Source organism: Zalophus californianus, chromosome X, assembly GCF_009762305.2.
Source record: "Zalophus californianus isolate mZalCal1 chromosome X, mZalCal1.pri.v2, whole genome shotgun sequence".
In the NCBI taxonomy this organism is placed as follows: Eukaryota; Metazoa; Chordata; class Mammalia; order Carnivora; family Otariidae; genus Zalophus; species Zalophus californianus.
In genome coordinates this window covers 5144443-5158133 of record NC_045612.1, presented here as the reverse complement: position 1 = coordinate 5158133, position 13691 = coordinate 5144443, and the positions used below count along the sequence as shown (strand labels likewise).

The 13691-nt window shown below is 58.1% G+C and overlaps 2 protein-coding genes across 7 annotated transcripts in view; both read right to left on the bottom strand.

Annotated features, from left to right (window-relative positions):
• Nucleotides 1–13691, bottom strand: part of LOC118356487 (melanoma-associated antigen 8-like) — a 37074-nt gene that overhangs the window by 20065 nt on the left and 3318 nt on the right. The gene's annotated exons all lie outside the window — the stretch shown is intronic.
• Nucleotides 5884–13685, bottom strand: LOC113915748 (melanoma-associated antigen 8-like). Of its 4 annotated transcripts, none has more exons than XM_035725415.1 (3): nt 11955–13685; nt 7583–7676; nt 5884–7421 (listed from the first exon to the last, which is right to left on the bottom strand). In XM_035725415.1, the coding sequence occupies exon 3, from the start codon at nt 7398–7400 to the stop codon at nt 6396–6398; it is 1005 nt and encodes a 334-aa protein (XP_035581308.1). In that variant the 5' UTR covers nt 7401–7421; nt 7583–7676; nt 11955–13685; the 3' UTR covers nt 5884–6395. The 4 variants fall into 4 exon arrangements, with proteins under 4 accessions (XP_035581308.1, XP_035581306.1, XP_035581309.1 ...); XM_035725413.1 differs by having other exon boundaries at nt 7602–7676; XM_035725416.1 differs by lacking the exon at nt 11955–13685 and adding an exon at nt 7936–8094.

The window sequence follows — 13691 nt, the reverse complement described above, 5'->3', positions numbered from 1 at the left end:
AGGCACAGCTTGAGAGTATCCTTTTTAACTGATCATGATTGATCAAAGTGTCAACTCATGATTTCCCATGATGTATCACCTTTAATCTGAGAACTTGAAAACATTTCCCATTTCCAGTTAGGCTTCCCAACACTCACTGGGGAATGTATCTTATTATATAAGTTTGTTTTAAGGATGAGTAACATAGAGCAAGTTTATCAGCTGTTGAATCTGAGGGGCTCTGTTTTTCATCCAGCTATCCTGAACACCCTCTGGGTAGAGTCCAATTTCCAGCCCTGAGGAGCTTCCTACTGAATATTCAAAGACAGAATTGAGAGAAAGAACTGAGGCACAAAAAATCTTAGATAACATGCCCTGAGCCACATAGCTTAATTAAAGGTGAGGAAACAAAAACTCATCTTGGGGTCTTGCTTACTCTGTAGCTCATGTTCTGGTAAGAAGTACTTTCCAGACAGATTAGAAAGACCAAACTCAGCCATAGGTGGCCTCAACCCCCAGAAGTATCAAGAGCCAGATTGTTCTTCGGTTCAGACACTCGAATAACAGATAAGCTTGACCTTTCAAGAGCTTCATAGACAGGGGCCAGGTAGGCTTCTTCGAGTCCAGAGCCTACAAGGCAGGCATAACACTGGTGAGGTTCTAGGGGGTTCTGGAGCTGAACTGCTGCTTTGCAGGCCCACAAATTCCATTTTAGCAGTTCCTCCAGAGATAACCAGGCCTTGGGGGCTACCCAGCAGAGACAATAGGACGCTGACATATAAACAACTTATAAATCTCCAGGTTTTTCACTGTAGAGGAGGAGGCTATAATGATCTATGTGGTGGGGGATTAGAGCCATAGACGTCAGTAAAAACCCTTATTTAGCTTAACACAGACATTGATGATTACATCCAAAAATATGTGTAGATATGTGAATACACACAGGCTCGTGAGCACACATGTAATTCCTTCCTCTGTCAACCAAGGGACCCTAGAAGCAATGACACCTCAGTCGCAATGAGCATACTTAGTGCACAGACCTAGGTTTCTCATACTATTTTACAGGAAAAGGAACAAGTGCTCCACTGAGAAATCACTGATTCTAGAACTGGGGCAGGAAATATGCAAGATAAGCCTGAAGCATCTTATAATGCCTGAAAATAAACAAGTGCTTAAAACACAAACACACACAAACATTTCCAGGGCTATGACAAAGGTCATATACAGAGGGGGCGAACAGGAAGAGCTCCTGGTGGCCAAACCTGGAACAATTTAAGCAACAGAAATACATAAAGTTGTGTTGGATTTTAACCCAAAGTGTAACGTAGACACCCATGTGTCTATACTGAGAAAAAATAAGTGACTGATTAAACACATAAACACGGGAGAATAGACAAAATCTCCAATGGAGAAAAATTTCAGTTTATGCGGATACCTCCACTTCAAGTGGCCCTGAAGTATGGGCCACACCTGGTGACTTCCTTCCGAGGAGCACAGTATGGACAGGGGGCCAAAAACAGTAACTTTACAGTGGAGACACCTCATGGGTATTAACTCAGCCAGGTGATCAAGGTAAACACCATCAGTGATAAATCGCGCTCATAGTATGTGCTGTTGATAGGATGTCCTGACTTTACCGCCGTGGTCGTCTTTCCTAAAACACATAACTCCAGACCAATCATAGAGGAAAGCATCATAAAATTTCCCGACTGAGGGACAATGTACGAAATACCTAATCACTCCTCCCCCAAACAGTCAAGCTCATCAAAAACAAAGAAACCACCATAGCCAAGGCAGTATTACAAATAATGTAACGCGGTATGTTGGCTGGGATCCTGGAACAGAAAACAGACTCTAGGTAAACACGGCAGACATCTGAGTAAAGGATGACTTTAGTTAATAATAAATAATGCATCAATATTAGCTCATTAATTGTAATAAGTGTACCATATTAATGGATGATGTTAATAGTGGGAAACCGGGTGAGGGGCATAAAGAAATTCTGTACTATCTTGGCCAATTATTTTACAAATCTTAAAATAAAATAGTTTAAAATAAATAGTTCATTGAAAATTTTAAAATAAAAAGGACAAAAAGAAACTGAACAAAACATAATGGGTAGGTTAAAAAAAGAAAGAAAGAGAAAAGTAAACACAAGCACACAAAACCAGACAGTGTGGGAAAAAAAACCTTCCTGAATATTCTTTACTTCTTTTCTCTCTTTTAACTCCCAAGCCCGTATCATACACAAGTCTGGGTTCTTCCATCTCATAAACGTCTCTGGAATCCATTCCTTTTCTCAAGCCCTGCAACCACTGTCTGAAGCTGGCCTCACAGATGTCCTCCCTTGGTTATGGCAGGGGGCTCCCAATGATGCCAGATGTAGACCTGCAAACACTTATTTGCCCGAGAAGGGCTGTAAGACAACTGCAGCAATATCTGCCACAGGAGAGGTCTGGCAAGAGCCAGGCAGGAACTCAGCTCCTTGCAAAGAACACTAGAGTGCCGAGCAGGCTGTAGCTATGCCTGGGCAAAAACATCGGCTTCTCAGAGCAGACACACAATGACTGAGAGTCCGCAAGGCTGCGGGGCTCCTGCCTGATTTGCCTGGCCCAGGTTAGAACAGCTCAGGACCTGGGGGGCAAGGGCCCACACGGGAAGATCTGGCGAAAGAGCTGCAGCCTAAAAATGACTCCAAAAAAGTGGGTGGAAGGCCCGGGGCTAGTCCTAGCTGCTGCACCCCTATAATCTGTATCCATCCTGAGCAGGAACACTACTGGACCGAATAGTTGCCCACAGCAAGGAACATGGGAAGGCCCTATTGGCAAAGGTGTCCCTGTTTCCATCCTGGAGTACCCCACAGCTTCCGATGCTAGGACTCGGGCCAAGAGCACCCGGTTCCTGAGGTCGCCCAGGCTCCAGCTCCCCTCGGCCTCGTCTGAGCTCCCATGACCCTCCCCTGCTCAGCGCGGGGCAGTCCAGAGGGGCTCTGGCGCGGGTGCTCCTCCTTCCACGTCTCCTAGGGCGGCCGAGCCTCGGCACAGCCTGCCACCCGGGAACCCGAAGGCCCCTCCTGCTCGGCTGCTTTCAAACTCCTCGTTTGAGTCTGGGGATGTCTGGGGTGTGTGTGGGGGGGGAGCGTCCCGGGGACCACCGCCGTCATCTGCTAGTCTGTCCTCTGCTCCAACGGCCCGACGGCAGACAGCAGGGTCCCGGCTGGGGGCGGCTGACAGGTACACACGCCTTCTCTGGCTCAGCCTCAGGAAGCGCCATCTCAGAGTCACCTTCGCAAGGCGCCCAGCTTCATGCAACAGTTGGTGCTACACCGGACTTCTCCGAACATAACTCGTCATCGGACACAGTCTCACAGAGTCACCGGGCGGTGACTGTCGTTTACGAGGAGGCCCCGGGACACTCCCCACCGGGGTGTCTAGTCAGCTCTAGCGGAAACACAGGCTCGCTGGGAGGGCATTCGTGTCTGGGGACGCCCAGAGCCCGATGAGGGCAAGTGAACATCAGCACTGGGGAGGGAGCGCTTGGCAGTGGGGAGACAGGAGGACAAAACCCCAGACGTTGCAGACTGAGGCCAGGGTCAGGAGACACGGGGCAGTGCCGGCTGCAGGGCACATGGGGGCTGCGGGCCAGGCCCCAGGCAGAGGACCCGCCCACCCCCACCACCACCACTTCCAACCAGGCCAACGGCAGCCGCCTGCTGGGCTCCCGACAGGGACTCACCGCGGCCCCGAGGGGACTGACGGGGTAGCTCAGGGACCTGACGGTGCCGGGGGCACGAAGGATTCCCACGGCCCGTTTCCCGAGCGCTGGCTCCTCTGGGGAACGCCGCCCGCCCGGCCCAGGGCCGTCAGGCACACACGTCGGGCATGTCACCCCGACGGGTAAATGGGCCTGACACCAGAGTCTGGCTGAGGAGACAGGGTGCTCTCTGCTGTCATAGCTAAGGAAGTAATCCATGGGCCCTGGGGCACCGTCGGCAGACATCCCCGGGCCACGCAGGATTCTGCACCTGAGCCTTCCTGAGCGCAGGGGGACTGGCGACGCAGTGTCCCCCTCAGTCTGGGCACAGGGGGGGAAGACAAGAGGGGCCCGAGCCCTGGACATCTCTCTGACTCTCTCTTGTGTACTACAGACTCAGCCCAAAGCAGCTTTTCTACTTTGTTGTGCCAAAACGCCCCTCATTTCTGGGAGGAGTCCCTGAGAAAGTCCAATTTGCCTTGAAGTTGTCCACCTTGGCCAAGTGCCCACCCACCAAGGGGCGGGGGCCTCAAGTGCAGGATCGCACCTATTTATCAGGAGTCTGCACAGTCACCTGGCTCTGGTTGTTCGCTACATCTCAGCGGGGGAGATCGCCCTCCTCAGGCCCTAGGCCCTTTCTGCACTTCCCATGGCAATGACCTCCAAAATCTCAGGGGGCTGAGAATGTTCTCCTTCCTCTGATGCAAGGTCAGAATCTTAACCTGTGAGTCGCTGCTACTGACCCCATCTGGAAGAGGCCAGAAGACGTGCACACTGGCGTAGGAGGACCTTTAGTGATTGGGAGGTCCGTCCAGGGTTAATGTAACCTCCACCCAGCACACTCCCTCGTCTAAAGGTTTTCCGTTGCCGTGACATATCACAGAATTGGAGTTCAAGTGGAACCTCAGAGAAACCAAGCAGAATGCGCTCTCTGCATGCGTACCTCCAGGAGGACGGATCATTCCGTTAGGGTGAGGGTGGGGCAGGGGTTCTTGCCCCGCTGGCTGCAACTCCCACAAAGGTCCCCCAGTAACAGGAAAAGAGCAACTCGATTCCTCTTTGGCGCTTCTCTTCCATTCACACCTCTGAGACGCCTGCATTTCCTCCCACTAACACCCAGCCACTGTGTACGACGGGCCATGGGGAACTCGGGAGACCCAAATAAATTCTCAAGGCCTAGGAGACAGCGGGGATTCCCCCAGTCCAGGGAGAACGGGGCTGTCCGGGACCTCTGCATTCCCTCGTGCAAAGAGACGGTCGTTCACAGAACCACTGGAGATGACAGGAATAAAGCCACTAAATCTTCACTGGGTTCAAATGGCATGTGACGAGGGCCCAGCACACTGACGCTTCCTGCCACAGGAGAGTACTCGGCCCTCTCCAGACTCCAAAGCAAACCGCTCAGAGCATTTATCCATTTCGGAAATGCCTCCCCCCCCCCGAAAGGCACCCCATCTCCAAACAGGGCCAGAGTCACAGATCCGCTTCCCGGGGACCAGCTACCCAGAAGCAATCACGGGGACCCTCTGGTCACCCCAGCCTCCCCCCGCCTCCACGGCCCGGGCCGGGGCCATTTCCACTGCAGTTCTCGCCCCGGGAGCCGCCCCCGCTCACCCTGCCTCCGTTTCTTCTGCAGGACTCAGGGCTCCCCTCCCCACGTTCCTGCCGGGACTGCGGCCCCTAGACTCAGTCCCCTGTGGCTGGGACGTGTCCTGCTTCTGCTAGTGTCCTCACTGCTCACACCCAGGGCCTTCCAGAGAGCAGAGCTCAGCCCACGTGTGGGAATCAAGGAGCCAGTAAGCAGGGCTCCCTCTCTGATGGGAGGACGCTTCCCCTCCACTCTGGAAGAACCAGACCAACGCAGGAGCGGGTGTGTGCGCAGGCTTGCCTTTGGCCTTTGCACAACGATGGTCAGGAAGGCATCAGAAGCAAGAACCAACAAACTTCTATCTCTCCAGCTTCTGACCCCCGTCCCTTGCTTCTTCCGTTCTTGCGCCTTTCCAAACCCATCCCTAGGCCAAAGCCCTGTGATTTCGGTCCAGAGCCCACCCAAGTAGGCGAGGAGTCCAGGATGGTGTCCAGGACATGAAAAAAACTCTTTTTTTTCTTGAAAGTACTTATTTATTTGAAAAAGAAAAGGACACACAGAGGGAGAGAGAGAAGCAGGGTCTCCACCGAGCGGGGAGCCCCATGTGGGGTGCGATCCCAGGATCCTGAGATCATGACCTGAGCCGATGGCAGATGCTTAAACAACAGAGGACCCAGGCGCCCCGGGTATATGATAAAACTCTTAACTCTTGAACTGGGTAAGAACAAATGCTGCGGAGTGGATGGTACTCACACAGTCAGCCCCCGAAGTGGCTGAAACCTTCTATGGCAAGGAATCCCACAGGAGAGCTTCCACAAGGACACCAAGCTCTGGATGTGGGAGTCATCCCAGGAAACAACCCCCCCCACCCCCAGGAGGCTCCTTGCCCTGCTTTCTTCTCCCAACCCTCCCTGGCCCTGCATTCCTTAAAACGCCCAGGGCTCTGACTTGACGCGCACACACAAACACACACACAGGGAAGAACCAGCAAGCGGCCTCACTTCATGCCCAGCACCCCGCGGGAGAGGCTGCCGAACCCAGCAAAGCCTGGAAAGGGCCTGGTGGACCCCGGGGCTCAGGCCCCCTCTTCCTCATCTCTCACAGCCTCTTCAGACAGGGCCAGGGAGGAAGCCGGCTGCCCGCACCTGACCCGGAGCAAATACTCCAGCATTTGCAACTTGCTGGTTTCGGCGTGGGCCCTGGGACCCCACAGGAACTCGTAGCGGGCAGGGTCGCTGCCGGGCACCTGCCGGTACTCCACGTACCCTTCCTGCACCCAGACCTTGGTGAGGAGCTCCCTGGGCTCCCCGTAGATGACGTGCTCCTGGCCGGCATACACCCCCATGACCCCCAGCGTTTCCCACACCTCCTCCTCGGGGGCATGGTCGCCATGCAGGAGGATCACCCCCAGGAGCACCACCAGGAGGCCGGTCTTGGGCACTCCCTCCTCACCGCTCAGCATCCCATCATAGGTGAGGCCCAGGACGGGGACCAGGACGTAGGAGTGGTCGCTGGGGTCCACTTCCTTCACATCCATACCAAAGACCAGCTGCATGCACTCAGAGGCCTGGCCCAAGATCACAGGGAAGGCATCCTGGGCATCCTTACCGACGATCTCCAGCATCTCTGCCTGGCTGGTCGGCTCCTTGGTGTGATACTTGAGGAGCAGGAACTCCACCAGCTCGGCCAGCTTCCCCTGGAGTAGGTTTTGGAGCCCCGGCTGGGGTTCTTCGGGCTCCACGAAGGGGCTCGTCCCCTCCTCATCGGAGCTGCTGGAGCCCTGGTCAGGCTGGCTGCAGGCAGTGGCTGCCTGGGCAGTGGGGGAGGGGCGGGCACTCAGAGAGCTCTGGGGACGCCTCTGGAACCCAGCAGCAGACCCCTCCTCTGAGGGGACCAGAAACAGAGCAGAGCAGGAGCCAGATGTGGCCTCGGACTGGGAGGAGGCCGAAGCGGAGAAGGAGGAGGGGGCGCGGGGGACCTCCTCCTCCCCAGCCCCTGCCAGCTGTGCCTCCACCAGGCCCTGGGCCGGGCCCGGGTCTTCCTCCAGCTTCCAGAGCTCACCCCTCTGACCCAGGGGCATGGCGTTTGTGTCGGGCTGACCCTGAAGAAAGAGGTGGGACGGCTCCTCAGGGTGCGGCCCAGGCAGCAGAGGCCTGAAGCCCCGGAGCTGACAGTGCGCTGCATCAGACTTGGGTGCTGAGGGGTCCCCTCTGGGGTGGGACGGGCGAGCCCCTGGCTCCACGCTCAGAGCAAGTACCTCACCTTGACCACTGGCACTCACCTGCACCTCCCCTGCTCTGGGACCTTAGAGGCTCCTGCCTCGGACCTAGGCTTCGACTCTGAGCTCTGGAAGCCCCTGGAGGAGAAAAGGAGGAGTCACTTCGGGGTGCAGACACAGAGCAGGGCACACGGGCCCCAGTGGGGCAGGAGGGCTGGGGCGGACTCTGTGAGGTCCCCATCCGTCCAAGCTGGGCGGTCCCCTCCTTGGCCCCTCAGGGGACTGCTATTTCCCCTGGCAGGGCCTGGGCCCCCCACCCCCCGCAGCCTGAGGCCACAGGGTCACAGCAAGACCGCGCAGCCCTGGGACCCCACAGAAGGTAAGCGAGGGGGCCCACCTCTGCCCACGCCTGCCAGAGGTCTAAGGGCTCGTCTCGGGATCCCAGGGACGGCCAAGCTCGGGTGCCGTCTGTGCTGGGATGGGCGCACCTCTCCGTCTATACCTGGACCCCCACGGAAGGCCTGGGAAAACTCCCTGTGTTGACCCGAGGCCACCCTCCTGGTGCCGAGGCCTCATCTCTGGGAGACGCCAGAAGGAAAAGTCAAGAGAAACAACTTGGCCCACCGATCGCCCGTCTCCCCAGGGCCGGCAGCAGCGGCAGGGTAGGCCCGGGCCCTAAGGATCCTGCTGTGGGAGGCAGCCCCTCATTTCTCATCTGCCCCCCACCATCAGGGCCAGACCCAGAGCCAGGGCACCTGCGTCCTCTGCTACCTGAGTGCAGACCCTCAGGCCCGGGCCCTCCCCATCCTGAGAGGAAGGATCTGGAGAGGAGGAGGGACTCAGCCTGACAGGCCCCACCCAGGGTTCCCAGGGCCGCCAGGTAGGGGTGGCACAGACTTCTGGGCCATCCTTCCTGGTCCCGAGGGGTGGGTTGGGAGTCACTCACTGCTCCCCCGGGTGTCCCCACATTGACTCTTGGCAGGAGCAGGGGCTCCTGTGTGTCTCCCAGGTGGGCTTCCCCAGATGACCTGACCCCGACCTCTCCCAGCATGGTCCTCACCTCCCTGAGAGCTCCGAGAAAAGGGGGAGGAGCCAGCACGTCCTCATCCACGGCCACGTCTCCATCCCCCCCTCAGCCCCCGGCAAGATCCCAAAGGGCTGGTTGTAGGGATCGGCCCCTCTGTCCTGGGGTGGGGATGCCCTCAGGCCCCCAGGACGCTCATCTTCTTTCTTCCTGCCAGGGCCTGCCCTTCTTCCAGGTCCCCAACGTGAGACAGAAGCCATGTGCCCCTCAGACCAAGACCTCAGCTCCCCGAGGACTCCCGCCTTCTGGCCCATGAGACAAGCGAGCATGCGTGCCAGGTTGGGCCCCCGCTGACCGATCCTCCCTGGATCGGGCCCGGCCAGACTCCGGTGCCCTGGCTTCTTTGCTGAGATGGGGTGGAGGGGGTATGGCCAGTCCTCCCCCAGGGTCCTCACCCTGACTCCCAACCGGACCCGTGCCCCGCCCCCCCGACCCCGCACTCCACCCTCACACACACACAGGCCCGCCCCACCCCAGGCCCGCTCCTTCTCACCACAGGCCCTCAGGCTCTAACAGCCAGATGTGGACCCCCGGACAGGAGGCATGGGCTCCTCCTCCACCAGGGTCCTCCTCCCTGGCCTGTCCATACTGCGGCCCAGTCAGTCCTCCCTCTGGTCCTCCCCTTCCATCCTGGCAGGAACGGGCTCAGCTGGGGCGGCCCTGAAGCCTGCTCCTTCCACCCAGACCCCAGGCTCTAGGAGACGTGGCTGGGAAGTCAGGGCACGCCCTAGGTGCCCATCCGGCCCCGGGGCCTCCCGGGACCGAATCTGTTCGCTGTCCCCGATTCCGCAGTCCTCCTTCCGGTCCTCGCCTTGCCACCCAGCAACACGTGGGCCACCGCCCCCCACCCGCATACTCGAGGCAGGGCTCCATCCAAACGGCCAGGGGGTCTCGGAGGCCCTGAGGCCAAAGTGGCCACGCACTGTGTGGGCTCTTCCATCCCAGGAGACTCCTGTAGCTGAAGCAGGGCCGCGGTCCCGCCGGCTCCCTGTGGAGTCCCTTGGGGGTCCTCGCTTCGAGCCCTGGCAGGTCCTAGGCCCCTCTGTCTGCTGTCCCCAAGCTGGTCTGCCAACCCCAAGGCCCTCCCTGCCCTGAGCCCACCGGGGTAAGTCTGTGGCCAACACGTGCGGCCACGAAGCCCAGGGCTTCCCAAGGCTGAGATGGGGCGTCCAGGTCTCTCGGGCCTTCTTCTGATCTCCACCAGGACTCCCTGGGTGCCTATGCCTCCGCCTGTCCCTACTGCCTGCGGATCGGATCAGTCTCTCTGTGACCCGGATTCGGAAGTCCAGACTCACTACGTGTTCCAGTGACCCCCCCTCCCCCCCACGGACCTTCCCTGACTGACGCTGTGCCGGGGTCCAGGGTCCTTCACTCCTCCCTCCGCAATCTTAACACGAAGCCCAGCAGGACCTGAGCCCGGCCCTCTACCCACCCGAGGAAGGCCCTGCTCCTTCTGCCAAGGCCTGCAGAGTCTTTGAGACCCAGATGTGCAAGTCCGGACTCACAACGTGCTCCCATCCCCCCCCCCACCCCCGTCTCGGGCCTTCCCTGACTGGCGCTGTGCTGGGGTGCAGGGTCCCTCACTCCTCCCTCTGCATCCTCAGCGTGAAGCCAGCAGGACTGGGGCCCGCCCTCTGTCCAGGCGTGTGAGACCCAGCCCCTTCTGCCAAGGCCCCCAGAGTCTTTGAGACCCAGATGTGCAAGTCCGGACTCACAACGTGCTCCCATCCCCCCACCCCCCCACCCCCCCACCCCACCCCCCCCACCCGTCTCGGGCCTTCCCTGACTGACGCTGTGCTGGGGTGCAGGGTCCCTCACTCCTCCCTCTGCATCCTTAGCGTGAAGCCAGCAGGACCGGGGCCCGCCCTCTGTCCAGGCGTGTGAGACCCAGCCCCTTCTGCCAAGGCCCCCAGAGTCTTTGATACCTGGATATACAAGTCCAGACTCACCACGTGCTCCCATATCCGCCGCCCCCTCCCCCCCTCACGGACCTTCGAGGATTGACGCTGTGCTGGGGTCCAGGGTCCCTCAGTCCTCCCTCTGCATCTCACACGAAAAGCGCAGCTGGATCTGAGCCGCCCCTCTGCCGACCAGATGGAGGCCCTGACCTCTGCCAAGGCCCCAGCGTCTTTGAGACCCGATGCGGAAGTGCGGACTCACAACGTCTTCCCTTCCCCCCCCCCCCCCCCGCGGCCTTCCCTGACTGACGCTGTGCTGGGGTGCAGGGTCCCTCACTCCTCCCTCTGCATCCTCAGCGTGAAGCCAGCAGGACTGTGTCCGCCCCTCTGTCCAGGCGTGTGAGACCCAGCCCCTTCTGCCAAGGCCCCCAGAGTCTTTGATACCTGGATATACAAGTCCAGACTCACCACGTGCTCCCATATCCGCCGCCCCCTCCCCCCCCCCTCACGGACCTTCGAGGATTGACGCTGTGCTGGGGTCCAGGGTCCCTCAGTCCTCCCTCTGCATCCTCACCGAAAAGCGCAGCTGGATCTGAGACCGCCCCTCTGCCGACCAGATGGAGGCCCTGATCCTCCCGCCAAGGCCCCCAGCGTCTTTGAGACCCGGATGCGGAAGTGCGGACTCTGCACGTGTTCCCTTCCCCCCCCTACCCCCGCGGACCTTCCCTGACTGACGCTGTGCTGGGGTCCAGGGTCCCTCACTCCTCCCTCTGCATCCTCAGCGCGAAGCCAGCAGGACCGGGGCCCGCCGTCTGTCCACCCGAGGGAGGCCCTGCCCCTTCTGCCAAGGCCCCTAGACTCTCGGGAGACCCGGATGCAGCAGTCCGCCGCACTGGCCGCGTGGCCCCTTCCCGCCCTGCGGCCTTCCCGGACTCACCCTGGGGCCCGACCTCGGTGAGGTCCCCTCTGTCCTGGGCTCCTGAGTCCCTCGGTCCTGCCCCCGATCGATCCCCACCCCGGCACCACTCGGACTCCCTGGGGCTGCCTGTGCCCCTGCCCCGTCCCGACCTGGCATCCGTCCCCTCTGACCCAGGTCCTCAGCTCCCTCAGACCCCCGCCGCGCATTTCACCGGACGCACCCACCTGTGGCCACCCTCCCCGGGGGGGCCCCCAGGGCCGGGCCGCGGCAGGGCCCGAGTGGCTGGACCTGAGCGGGGAGGAGTGGCCCCCACAGTCCTCCCTCTCCCCCCGCAACCCGCTCCAGGGAGGGCCCGGGCCCGTCCATCTGGGGACCCCTGTCCAGTGCCCCGGGCCGCGGCGGGAGGGGCTCAGCGGGACGACGCTGTCCCCTGGCGGGGTCGCTCGGGGCTGCCGGCATGGCGACCTGGCTCCTGGGGGACCCCGCACTCTGTGCTCCCTCACGGGTGCGTCTACCTGCACGCCTGGCGTCTCCCGACCGAGACCCGTCCTCCCACTCACGGAGGTCCCGGCGTCTCTCAGGCCTCCGAGGCGGAAGTCGGCGCTCGTCACATCCGGACCCCACAGGAAGGGGTCCCTTAGGGTGCCAGCACGTGGGGCGCAGATGGGTTCCGGGGTGGGCTACGTGGGGCAGGAGAGGGGAGCGGGCGGGCCGGGGTCCCTCGGTCCTCCCTGGGCTCCTCCCCTGGACTCTGGTAGGATGGAGCCCCCGCACTCTGCAGCCCCGAGTCTGTGCCCCTTAGACCAAGGCTCTCAGTGTCCGACATCACTGAGCACTTGAGGGATGGTTTGCCGGGCTTGTGCCTCGCCTGCTCACAGGGTCCGGGTTCTCTCAGGGCCGCTGGCAGGGACACAGCGGAGTTCGGTGGCCCCCAGTGTTCTGGGACGTGTGACCCCTCAGTCTTCACCCAGGAGGCCCTCCTCTACCCTTGTGTGACACACGCAGTCATGGGACGGTTGCCTGACGTGAAGCTGTAGTGCATTTGACCCCGGGAGCGTCAGAGGAGAATCTGTCCTTCCCGAGGGGTCCCTTGGCCAGCAGCCCGACTTCAGAAACATTCTGTTAAAGATTGAGTTTCCTGAAGAGCCTGAGCAGCTGCAGGAGGTTTGGGGCTAGGTCCGACGTTTTTAGGGTTATCCACTCTTGTAGGGTCTGCTGCAGCGAGTTGTCCTTAGTCACGCTCCATCATCGTTAGAAATACACTGTCCATCTGTACTTAGCTTTTGTACTATATACTTATATATAAGGTGTGTAGATTATATGTGTTTAAATACACATGTATGTGCATATCACATAGATATGGACATAGACATATATATGTACATATCAGTTCACTTTATGTGTTTATAATTATGTATTTATATATCTGTAGAGTGTTTATATACTTTATGAAAAAAATACCTTGTCTTACTATATGATTTGCTTTGATACTCGCTATTGTATTTCAGGTTGATTCTTTATATTCTATTTAAATAATTTTTTGAATGGGCATTCCTTACCACTAAGATTCTTTCAGGTGGTTATTAGCACAGACTCTGGAGTCAAATGCCTCATTCATCCCACCTTTCCCTGTGTCCTTTTATTACCCCAGGGCTACCGTCACACGTGCTCTGAGATCCTGCCTCAGATTTGTGCAGGGAAGCAGAAGCATAAGTTGAAAATTGGTCCCCCTATCAATCCCGTCGTCTGCATTTATGCAGCCTATATTCCGTCCCCACATCCCTGATGTGACCTGAGTCCCCAACCCAAACAGATATACCAGCTCAGCAGTTTTCAGTTTTCCCCAGGGCTTTCTCCTATTTTATTGTTCAGACATTGTTGTTGATTCTCTGTGTGTTTTTCAAGACTTCATTTTTTTAAGGGTAGTTTTAGTTGCACAGAAATGAAAAAGGGAATTCCTTTCTCATCTTACTCTGATCCAAGTTTTTTCCATTATCTAGTGTTGAATATCTTTCAAAGGATTTTTCTGTACCCATTTGTGATCATATATTTTTAGTTCCATTATTTTGTTAATGTAGATAAATAGAGTTGAAAGATTTTTCCAATGTTAGGGCATATTTGTGTTCATTGGGCACAGCCTATTGTCCATTTAATTCACTACTATGTTAAATATGCATACATTTATTTAGGATGTTTGCTGCTATATGTGTGATTTTTGCTTAAGTGTTCTTGCAAGGTGGGTTTCTCCTCTA

Excerpts from the sequence above, each read along its gene's own strand:
- LOC113915748 (XM_035725415.1), bottom strand. The coding sequence starts at position 7,400 with ATGCCCCTGGGTCAGAGGGGTGAGCTCTGGAAGCTGGAGGAAGACCCG.